Here is a 12,195-nt window from a genome sequence, read left to right on the forward strand (position 1 = left end):
AGCTGTTGCAATTACCGGACACTTGAGCAGATATTTCGGATATCCAAAGACTCGATTATAGTGGGACCAACCTAATTTTGGACTCAAAACCAAACGTTTAAGATTTGAGCTTGCAGGTTTCCTAGATTCCACTTGTGAATTACTTTTGTGTTTTAGAGGTGCAATAAACCATGTAAAGGGCCCATATGAAACTATGTAAATATTCGTCCATGTTTGGAAATTTAAGAGTGTAAAATAAGGTATAGCACGAAAACTTCAGAGGAAGAAATGCATAGGTGTAATACTTAATCTTCTCTTTATATTATTACAAAACTTTACACATACAATGGCTAAACTCCACACTGAAAAAAAAAATACAGAGTCAAATAAACAACAAAAATGTCAAAGTTTCTCATTAAAAAAAGCATAAATAATATAAAAGACAAACTTTTTTCTTACAACAGATACATTCATATGAAATAATATTTTACTACTACAAAAAATAAATAAGGCATCTAAAGAGTTTTTGCTTTTACTTTTAAAAGTCCTCCCACAAGTGGGATCGTTTCGGCCTTTGCGTCTTTGCATAAGTCTCTTTTCATTCTTCTTTCTCTCGTCAGTCTTCTCCAGCTCTGTAAGCAGTCAGTTTAGCGTCCAATTCAAGTCACACAATGTCTTTGACCATTCCATCACTGGCCGTTCATGTTCCCAATTTCTCTCGTTCTCTTTCTCTCGTTTAGTGTGTATGCATATTTGATAAGTGTTTTCTGGTTGAACATATTCAGATCTCCTGCACAGTAGGCTGGATGAGATCTCCAGTCAGGCTTCCAGTAGAGATCCAGGCAGTTTTTTCCTTACAGTCCAGATCAGGCAGTCCAAGCCGTTCCCAACACACCACAGGACCCTCCGAGTCTTCGTGCGGCACGGTCTGAACTCCTGTTACATACACACAAACAGATAGAAAACAATTATGCACCAGCTCCAGTATGCGGCAGTCTAGTCAAGTATAATAGTATTGCATGATGGGTAATTTACAGTTTGCCAATGCAATAATTTCCTGAAGGGCAAAAAGAAACACTGAGTTTCCTCATTCAGAAGGAGTGAAGAGTGAATCAGAGAGCTCTTTATAGCACTGAAACTCTCTCACCTCTTTGCTGCTCGAGGGTGGACTTTGTTTCCACTGGCAGACGAGGGGAATTCTGGGAAAAGGGTGGAGCCTTGCCCTCCTCTAACTCTTCGGCTGGATCTCTCTCCTGGGAGCCGTTGAGCTGTGGGCTGTCACATCCATGGCAGCGAGACAAAACAGGGTTGAGGGGCATCATTTCCAGCCCGTTGGGTTGGCGCGCTGCCACGCGGTGCATTACAGGGAGAGTGCCGCCCGAGAAAGTGCCATTGGTTTTTGTGTAACACCTGTCCACAAAACACAAATGCAAGACGAAATAATGACCAGTGCACGTGTCGAGACTGAAACTTGAACTTCTTTGAACCAACTAAGCATTTTCTCATGAAAAAACAGATATAAACATATGTCCTTTTGCCAACACTGGGGCATATGACCATATTTCAAAATATGAACTATATTTTAAGTCTAATATATATATATATATATATATATATATATATATATATATATATATATTAGGGGTGTAACGGTTCACAAAATTCACGGTTCGGTTCGATACGATACACTGATGTCACGGTTCGGTTCGGTTCGGTTCGATACGTTTTAGATACAGCAAAATGTAAAAACATCTCAACTTTTCAGAATGCCGCAAGCGCACCGCGGGTCATGTGACAAGAACCAACCAATCAGCTTCATCCTTTCCCGTAACAACGTTGAGAGCTCAGCCAAGATGAAGGAACAGCTGATCATAGTTGTATATGGATTGCAATTTTGAAATAAATTCAGTAGCAGAGCTACTGCAAGCGATTTTTAGAGCTGCAAATCCATTTATCCTTCGCTGAAATTTCCGCGTCTCATGGAGAGAGCACGTCATTGTTGCTTAGCAAAGACAGACGCCTCATGAGCGCTTCTGCCCGAGCGCTTTGGAAAGGAGGAGAAAGACGCGCTTAGCGTTTTCCATGCGTTTTTAGGCACGATATGTGAACGGCCCCTAAGGCGCTCGCTCACTCAGCACGCGCTGAAGGCTCGTTGCAAAATGTCTAATGCATTTAACAGACCAGAAATATAAGATCCTAAAATAACCAACAGGTCTGGTGTTTGGGTTGGATTCCCTGTAAGCTATAGTGTCTAAATGCTGCAGGGATAGTTTGCTGCGTGCATGTTTCTCCTTTTTTTCGTCTTTTCCCAGATAGTACTGACGCATATATCCCAGATATTCCCGCTGGTTTTTTTTTTTTTTTTTTTTTGTAATCCCGCTGGTGTACCCTGTCATGTTGCAGATGCGACATACCGTTGTTTTTTTATCCACCACTCTCTTGCCATCACCATTATAGCTTAAAGGGAATCCAAAGTGCACCCAAACACCAGACCTGTTGGTTATTGGAGGATCTTCTCATTTCTAGTCTGTTAAACGCATTGGCTATTTTGCAACGAGCCTTCAGCGTGTACTGAGTGAGCGAGCGCCTGCTGAGTAGCCTAACATAAACATATAAGATGGTGTTTTTTTCTTCTTCGGGAGTGTCAGGGGCGTTGCCTGTTACGTTGTTTGGGTTATTGGGCTACCTTGTTGAACGCATATCATTATATTTCTTTCTCTCTCTTTTTTTTTTTTTTCAAATATAATTAATTACTCCAACGAACCGTTCGGTATACATAATGCGTACCGCGTACCGAACCGAAAGCGTCGTACCGAACGGTTCAATACGAATACGCGTATCGTTACACCCCTAATATATATATATATATATATATATATATTTTTTTTTTTTTTTTTTTTTTTTGTTTTTTTTTTTTTAGTTTATAAAACTAGTAAATGATTTAATATAGTTTTTATTCTGACATTTTCCATTGTTATTTTAATATTTGTTAAAGTTTTAGATATTTTGTTTATTGTCATTTTTATTATTTATGTCTATATAGTTCAAAAAATATATCTATATATTATATATACATTTTTATTTCAGTTTTAGCTATTTTAGTACCTCGCCAAAAGTTATACCTTGGCTGAAAACTATCTAAAAATATTTAACAAAAATTAAAAAACTAATAATAATAATAATAATATATAAGTGAAAGTGATTTTTTCTGTTAACATTTATTTAAAGTAACAAAATGTGTAGATAAATATAAAAAAACAAACTACTAAAAACTAGTTGAAAGCAGTTAAAGGGCATTTAGGCATTGGGCAACATTATTATGCACAGTATGAACAAATAATATTATTTTCTATATTTGCTAAAGATAACATTTAGTATTGTAGTTCAATTATAAATGTTTTAGAGTATTTGTTGACACCAAAGAAAATCTAAATGTAAATAATAATAATAAATAAATCATCCATGCCACTTTTACCACATTTATTATAAACCCCAAAGGTGTTTACATCCCTTGTCACAATATACTTCCAGTGAACATGAACATTCTCCAAAATCTCTACTTTTGTGTTTAACCGAAGAGTCACACAGGTTCAGAAGCACATAAATGCTGAAAATTATATTATTATTATTTTTTTTTTTTTTTTTTGTAAATAAAACCTGTATAGTACAGCTCGAGCCTTTGACCAGCTGAAACAAGCATCTCAAACTCTGATCGCATCTGAGATCACAGATTTATTTCCGCGAGTCTCTACGCTGCCTGACCAGACTCAACAGCCTGTGTCTCTGTGTGTTTGCACATGCTGATAAGACACAGAGGCTTCAACACACACACACATACACACACACACACTCAAATAAACACATAAACAAACAATACCTGAGAGTATAAATAAACATGCAGATAACTGTATGCTCACTCAAGAAGTAATCAGGGATATAAAGCGCTCCCGGTTAGCTGGTGCGCTGATATCAGAAGGATTTCCCTCAGCTCTCCCGCTGACCGCGGCTAAATAAACACTGCGCTCATTAAGACTGTAGCAGGGGTGCGTTCAGTGTAAACTGTTACTGCCGGACACACTAGAGTACACAAACAAACCTCGTCACATGTGTGTGTGTGTGTGTTTAGCCCAGAACAGAATAAGCTCAGGTCAGGGGTGAAATGAGAACCAGATGGAACAGATGATTGGTTTGCTGACTGGAGGCGTGCTGAGCAAAACATCATTCTGAGGGATGTAAACACCAAACATTAACAAGCTACTGGGCTTGACTCCTCCAGTCCTACATCTCGCTCTTCCTCACCTGTTGTTGTTGCAGAAGTTTTGACAGCTCATGCAGTCCGACGAGTCGTTCTGGGACAGAGCCGTGTATATCCCTCCACCCTGCCACACAAACACACATCAGACATAACAATAACTGCATTTCACTTCTCATTTCTCACTCACATCTAAGTATTTCATAGTATTGTTTCTTACTTTTACTATTTAACATACCACACTAACTGTACAATACCACATTGTACTAAACTATATCAGGAAACACTATACTATATTTCACTATAATACTCTATAACACAACATATTACTGTATTATACTATATTGTAAAAACAATTAGGGTTGTCCGTTTTTGTTAGTTAAGTTAGGGTTTTGAATGAAATCTGTTTTTCTCACCAAGGCTGCATTTATTTGATCGGAAATACGAAAAAAAACAAAAAAAAAACAGTAATATTGTGAATTTTTTTTTACATATATTTTTTATTCTTCAGCATCATAACTCCAGTTTTCAGTGTCACATAGTCCTTAAGAAATAATTATAATATGCTGATCTGCTGCTCCAGAAACATTTATTATTAAATAACAAATTTTTGACCCAAAAAAGAGAAAAAAATAATACTTTTGTTCAGCAAGAACACATTAAACGGATCAAAATTATAAGTAAAGGTATTTATAATGTTACATAAAAAATTATATTTCAAATAAATGCAGTTTTTTTGGACATTCTTTTTACCAAAAAAATATTAAACATCAAAAAAATTATACATTGACAATAATAACAACAACAACCATTGTTAATAATTGAGTACTAATAATAATTGAGCAGCAAATCAGCATATTAAAATGACTCCTGAAGGCTCATATGACAAATGAGTAATGATGCTGAAAATTCAGCTTTACATCACAGAAATAAATAACATATTCCAATAGAGAATCATTTTTTGCTATATATATTTGATAAAATAAATGCAGCCTTTGTGAGCATAAGAAACCTCTTCCAAAAGCATTAACAAATCTTATTTTTCCCATACTATTTCCAGACTGGTTTAGACACATGCCAACATCAAACATCAAACATCAAAAACAATGAACATAACCATACAAAATAAATAAATAAATAAAACATTATATAATTCTATACCATATACTACATTGCTCTATATACTGTAAAATTTAGAATGGTTCTGGATGCTAAATGGTTAATACAGCAACAGTTACAACACAAAAACTGCATGAAAACCAAAGAGGACAACAATGTCGGGCACTTTATCTCTACTCGATTACCAGAATCCAACCACACGTGCGCACACATTTACTCACGTTATGAAGGTGATGAGGGTGTGAGTGATCGTACTCCGTGGTGTTGTGGGGCAGAGATGCATCATGTGCATGAAGATGCCCAGGAGGGTAGAGGCCTCCTGATCCATTCAGCAAAGCCAGACCGTTGGGCAGTTTGTGGTGGAGGTGATGGCAGGTCTGGGGCATCATGGGAGCGGTGTGTCCACAGCCCGTGTGCACGCTTCCATTCACATGGCTGGAGCCGGGCAGCGTGGAATATTCCAGAACATGACCGTTCATCTCAGCAGACTGGTACAGGTAACTTGGAGGATCGTATTCTACAGAGAAGTTTTTTTTAAGTTAGTATATTTTTTAATGTGTAGAAATAAAAAGGATTTATTATTATTATTATTATTATTATTTTACACCATTCAAAAGTTTTGGGTAAGGTCTTTTTTTCTTCTTCCCCAAGAAATTAATACTTTCATTCATCAAGGAGAGTGAAGACATTTATAAATGTTACAAACTATTTCAAATGAATGCTGAAATTATAACAAAGAATCTTGAAAAAATATATATATATACATCTGTTTCCACAAAAATATAAAAATGTGCAGCATAACGGTTTTCAACACTGATAATAATAATAAATGTCTGGTGAACACCACATCAGCATATTAGAATGATATCTGAAGGATCATGTGAAACAGTTCTTTTAAAGGGTTACAGTATTTCACAATATTATAATTTTTTTTACTGGAATTTCTATTAAATAAATGCAGCCTTGGTGAGCATAAGAGAGTTGCAAAAAAAAAAAAAATGTTAATGACTCATTTGGACAGTATACTGCCCTACAAAGCAAAAAGGCAGTAACTACACAGAGTGCAGAACTGAGAAAAATGACTTCCTGTCATCCAGCCTAAGTAGTGACTGTACAAACAACTACCATTTTTCTCCAAAACGACACACATATAAGATAAGATGTTTTGTCACATAGCAAAGGATGCCTTGAATGTCATGAAAATGACAATAACTAATTTTTGACCAAAAATGCAGTTACTGCCTTTTTGCTTTGTATAAAATATTAACACAAAATATAACTAGCACTAATAAATTCAGAAATTATAGTCAAGATGTTAATATTGCATTAAAATGCTGTAGAAAAAGCACAAACATGAAATAACAATGCTTTTGCCAAACACATGTGGAAAACCAACTAGTAGTGGACTGGAGTGTGTGTGATTAAAGTTAGCAGGCCCATTTGTGGCCTATTTCAGGGGGAGGTGTATCTGTGTTACTACTTATACACACCGCTGCGGCCAGCACTGTTTATTCTGTTACTCAATCTCATTGAGAGTGAAAGAGAGAGAAAAAAAGACAGAAAGAAAGAAAACTTCAAAGGGCCGGCTGTCGAGGAGAGGCAATGAAAACCAGGCCTGGATCAGGAGGTGAACTCTAACTCAATTTCATAAAGAATTTATTGACATAACATAACCTTTCTTAACCTTACAGAAATACTACATAAACTAAAACAACACAGCGCTGCTGCTCTCATTACTACATATCCAAATATAATAATAACAGTAGCAATGAAAATCTTACATGTTCCACCATAAAAATATATACCTTAAAAAAACATTGCAATGATTTTTGAACACTACAATCATGGAAATTCAATAGAGTTCTTAGCAATCATTCAGTACTTTTGTTCCCAGTGGTCCCAACAAGCATATGGACAAAAACTAAAACCTAGACCAGGAAGTGTGGCACTTACTATGCAGACTGTTCTGCTGACGGTTCCTCCACAAGCACATGACGATGAAGACCAGCAGAATGAGCACCATGACGCCCAGAACACAGCCCACGATCAGGTAGAGCAGGCCGCCCGGCTGGCTGGGTGTGTCTGCAGGGTAAAATCCTGGAGGGGTTACGGGCCGCTGGCTGGGCACACCTGGAGGTTGACGGGCTGAAGGCAAAGAAATAGATAAAGTGAGTTGAAAGGGATAAGACATCTGTTTGTCTTTCAAGAGAATATGTCACAAGCTCTACATTTATTGGTTAGTGATTTAGTGTGGGGTTTTTTACATTTAAAGAAAGAAATGCTGCTTTGCTCCTGACACGATACTTGACTATATGTCTTAGTACGTACAGAGTGCGATGCAAATTTTGCTATCAGCACAGTACGTGTGGAATGTAAAACAGAGTCTATTTTCAAAGTCTATGTGTTTGATTATAAGTTCTATGGATATTTGAACTTTTTTTTGGTTTTTGGTTACTAAGGAGTTACTACGTGGTTGCTAAGATGTTCTGGTGTTGCTAGTGTTTGAAGTGTTTTCGTGCACTCCTATACAGATGCATAGATCATATTGCTTTAGAGTGCAACAGTTGGAAGGTAATGATTTTGAATGATAAGTGTTTAAAGACTGTGAGGTACGAGGCTGTTGATAAGTTGTTAATCAATGCTATATGCTATTGTCGTAGCCATCAACCCACGCAAATTACGTTGAGTCATGCGTTCTCAAACTACATTTTATTTATATGCATAACATGCATTTTTTCTAAATACATAACACCTTTAAATCAATAGATTTATATCTCTCCACTGTTTTTTTTTCAGTTATGTACTTCACAATGCTTTATAGATTTGTTGTTCTTTTTCTCATTAAAGCCATTAAAGCTGCAGTAGGTAACTTTTGTAAAAATATATTTTTTTACATATTTGTTAAATCTGTCATTATGTCCTGACAGTAGAATATGAGACAGATAATCTGTGAAAAAAATCAAGCTCCTCTGGCTCCTCCCAGTGGTCCCATTGCCATTTGCAGAAATTCATCCGCTCCCGGTAAAAAATAACCAATCAGAGCTGCGGTCCGTAACTTTGTTTGTGTTCAAAATGTAGAAAAATGTATATAATAAGCGAGTACACCATGAATCCATTTTCCAAACCGTGTTTTTAGCTTGTCCTGAATCACTAGGCTGCACCTATAATAAGTGTTCATATTCGGACTATTTTAGATTGCTTCGGGGATACCGCGGCGGAGTAACCCAGTCAGTGTTAATTTTGACACGAAATTTTAATTTAATTTTAATCTTAGTCTTTTGACTATAATTCTTTTTAGTTTTAGTCAAGTTTTAGTCATCTGATTTGTTTTAATTTTAGTCTTATTTTAGTCGACTAAAATTGCTTGGTATTTTAGTCGACTAAAATAAGACTAAAATCAATAACAGATTTACTAGACAATTTTTTTACAGCTGGTATAGGAAACAAACTTAACCAAAATATATAAAAAACTAATTCAACTTTATTTCAACACAACTGTGTCTTTATTTCGATTCAAAAGCTTTTATGCAGCAACAAACACTGTCATGATAATGTAAACAATAACTAGCTGCCAATTGACCATCAATAAAAGAAAAATAAAGTTAGGTCCAGGACCTTAAAGCTTACAGCTGAGCTGAACAATAAGTGCGTACATTTAAAGTAAATATTTAATAAGTTGGTTGGATAAAAAAAGTAACAAGATTTTATAAGGTATTCATTTGCCTAGCAATATTGTATGTTTTAAATACTACAATATTGCTAGATTAGTATGTATAATGATAGGATGTGAACATTCACGTTTCACATGAATAATATAGAAATATTTGTGATATTGTCAACAAGTAGAACATTATAAAATATACTAAACATTAATATTAATCAAATGTATGTATCATAATATTACGTATTAGTATTGTGCTCTCATCTAACTTGAAGAAGGGGCTATTTTACAGTAGCTACTTTTCAGTTCGTAATATTTAATGCTACAACATCTATGCACTGCAGTCTTCCAATTTTGCTTAGCTCAATAAACAAAAGAACATCGTTGTGAAATTCTATTTGAGAAAATGTCCGGGTGGCTCGTCTGTAAATGTCTTTTCAAATTGGTTGTGTTCTTGCCACGAATGAGCGCTCCGCGTGCTTTACACTTTGTTTTGTTTTGTTCGTCGTCACACGTGAAGTGAGCTGTGGACATTTTGTCGCTCTTTTAGACATAACCTCTTCGAATGCCGTCTTCCCGGGAGCTCATTTAAAAACTGAAAACCTTCGCTTCCCGTCTCAATAAGTCAGGCTCGGATTGGTTCTCTTTTCTTATGCAGTCTCGCCTGTTCCGTTTTGCCGGTTCTTTTGCTCATTCCTCGCATCTCTCCCGTCTGCTGATTTGATTTTCGTCACAGTCTATTTTCGTCTCGTCCTTTATTCGTTGACGATAATGTCAGTCAATTTAGTCATAGTTTTAGTCTCCATCAGTGCCTTCTTTTTTAGTTTTCGTTTCGTTTTCGTCCACAAAAATATATTCATGACGAAAATAATGACGAAAATATTTAGTCAACGAAATTAACACTGAACCCAGTACCTTTGTGATTCTTCATAGACATAAACAGAAAGAAGTAGTTCCGGCTACGATGTTCTTCAGCTAGACGCAAGCAGTTCTGTTTATTAACCGCTAGAGCGTCAAAAGTTCCCTACCCCAGCTTTAAGTACAAAGTCTAATACCTTTGTCTTTTTGTCCAATTTTCAAATACTTTTCAATTTTTTTTTTTTTTTTTTTTTTGCTTCTGTAATGTTCTGATTCACCTTGTAGCTGGCTGGTGTGGTTCATAGCTTACAACTCTGAAAGAAAGACTTTTTTTTTAAATTCCTACAGTAATGAATGGTAAAAATGCTTACAGATAAAAAGCTGAAGAACTGGGCAGCACTGTTGCACTCTATATTTGCTCCTGCACAATTTAATGAATCATTCATGTCTGTAGAACTAATGGGGTGGGATAAATTATGCACCGTTTAATACTAATGCTCTAAAACTTAGGATTAGTTGTTTTTTTTTTCTCTAACCCAAGTATAAGCAATAATAAAGCACCACTAACAAGTGCTGGCACATAACAATGCAACTGTTGTCAGTCTTAAAGCTTGTGGCAGCAGCAGATCTGTTTGCACTCCATGATTTTTATTTGCTCTGGCTGTGAATGACGCTCTGGTTTGATTTCAACAGTGCTGCACCAGAGTAGTTATCAGGGAATGATGTCAAGGAGACACAGCACAATGTCTCTCTTTGTCTTGCTTCTAATGAAATGATAGCTCGCTTTCCTCTTTCATTACTGCAGTGGCTTTATGGGTTCCTGTCTACATGTTAAATATAGCATTCCTGTAATGATACTTCAGCCTCTCACCTTTGGTCTCACAGATCATGACGTTGCTATATTCGCTCTCGCCGCCGTCATTGAAGCACTGCATCTTGATGTCATAGGATGTCTCAGGTTGGAGCTGACCAATCAAATGCCAGAATTTGAAGCCTAGGGGAAGGAGGTGGGAAAAGGAAGGCAATGAGAGAGACTACTGAATGAGAAGGGCTTTTCTCAAATCACGTGTTGTTCTCTCCAAACCGCAATTCATTCGCTCAATGTCATTTTTTCTCTATCGCACACACACACACACACACACTCTCGTGCTCTCATTCTCACAGTCTCCCAGAAGGATTCAGACAGTTGCTTTGCTGCAGACAGGCTCCTTATAAGGCAGCTTAACGTTTGTTCTGGCCTGGCTCCAGTATTCCCACTGAACACACTCAGGGCCCTATGTACACACACACACACACACACACACACATCGTAGCAGCCGCTCGCCACAGTCACTCATGTATGTTGAGAGCCAGCTCTCTAATTACAGTTTTTGCCACAATATTTTATTTGTGTAGCTCATTTCTCTTTTTAATACAGTGAAGGCATGGTGTTCACTAAATGACCAGCTGCTGTACTGCATAATGAGAGAGAAAAACACAAAACACACACTTACAGACTCGTGGACACATGAAAAAAGGCATCACAGGCTTTTTAGTGTAGTTTTTTTCCCTGCACACACAATATATCAGTGTTTCCTGCTCCACTGTTCAGCGCCGATGCAAAATCAAATGTGACATGGCAAAAGAAATTACATATAAATTGTGAGTTTGCACATGTGATAATACAAACAAATAAAAATGTCTTCTATTGTGTTGTCTTTGCTGGCTATTCACAAAAATAAGCATACAGCACAACAGTGCAGTCTGATTCAGGAACAAATGACTTTATGAACAGATTCTTGTAAAGAGTCAAATAGACTTACAAACTCACAAGGATTGTATCAGTCTAACAAATTTATTCTAGACGGTTGAATTGTCTGATTGTCCATTTATAAAACCATGTGGTTTGTTATATTTGGTATTTAAAAAAAAAATGTAAATCTGTTAAAAAGGAATGTTCCTTTAAAAGGGAACTTTGAATTGCATCCTCTAGTTACCTTCTCAGGGATCAATGGTTAAATGCGTAACTTGAGACGTTCCCTTTCCAAGGGAACTTTGAACTGCATTCCCCATAGCGACCCCTAGAGGACGCAGAGTCTCATTCCCTTATCAGGGAACCATGGTAATATACGTAACCTTTATATACGTAAGACTTTTTATTTAAAATGTATTTAAAGTTCGCATAAAAACCATGTAAAGTCTGACATATGAAATAATTGTCAGATTTTTTATGGAATATTTTATTAACTTTTAGACAAAATATATATTTAAAAAAAAAAAATCTGAATCTTTATGGCTCATTATAAAATATATTTAGAATTTATACTTATGGCCTTTATTTGTTAAA

At 36.3% G+C, this 12,195-nt stretch overlaps 1 protein-coding gene across 1 annotated transcript in view; it reads right to left on the reverse strand.

Annotated features, from left to right (window-relative positions):
- Window positions 1–278: 278 nt before the first annotated feature.
- The window catches only part of LOC127933823 (cell adhesion molecule-related/down-regulated by oncogenes-like), a 55,304-nt gene continuing 43,387 nt past the window's right edge, over window positions 279–12,195 (reverse strand). The window contains exons 14-19 of the mRNA XM_052530837.1: window positions 10,741–10,863; window positions 7,304–7,495; window positions 5,572–5,867; window positions 4,279–4,358; window positions 1,127–1,389; window positions 279–915 (exon numbers count right to left, since the gene is read on the reverse strand). Of these exons, the coding sequence (XP_052386797.1) occupies window positions 761–915; window positions 1,127–1,389; window positions 4,279–4,358; window positions 5,572–5,867; window positions 7,304–7,495; window positions 10,741–10,863 (1,109 nt within the window). The 3' untranslated portion in view covers window positions 279–760. The remainder of the gene's footprint in view (window positions 916–1,126; window positions 1,390–4,278; window positions 4,359–5,571; window positions 5,868–7,303; window positions 7,496–10,740; window positions 10,864–12,195) is intronic.

The sequence above is a fragment of the Carassius gibelio genome, chromosome A18, assembly GCF_023724105.1.
Source record: "Carassius gibelio isolate Cgi1373 ecotype wild population from Czech Republic chromosome A18, carGib1.2-hapl.c, whole genome shotgun sequence".
NCBI lineage: Eukaryota > Metazoa > Chordata > Actinopteri > Cypriniformes > Cyprinidae > Carassius > Carassius gibelio.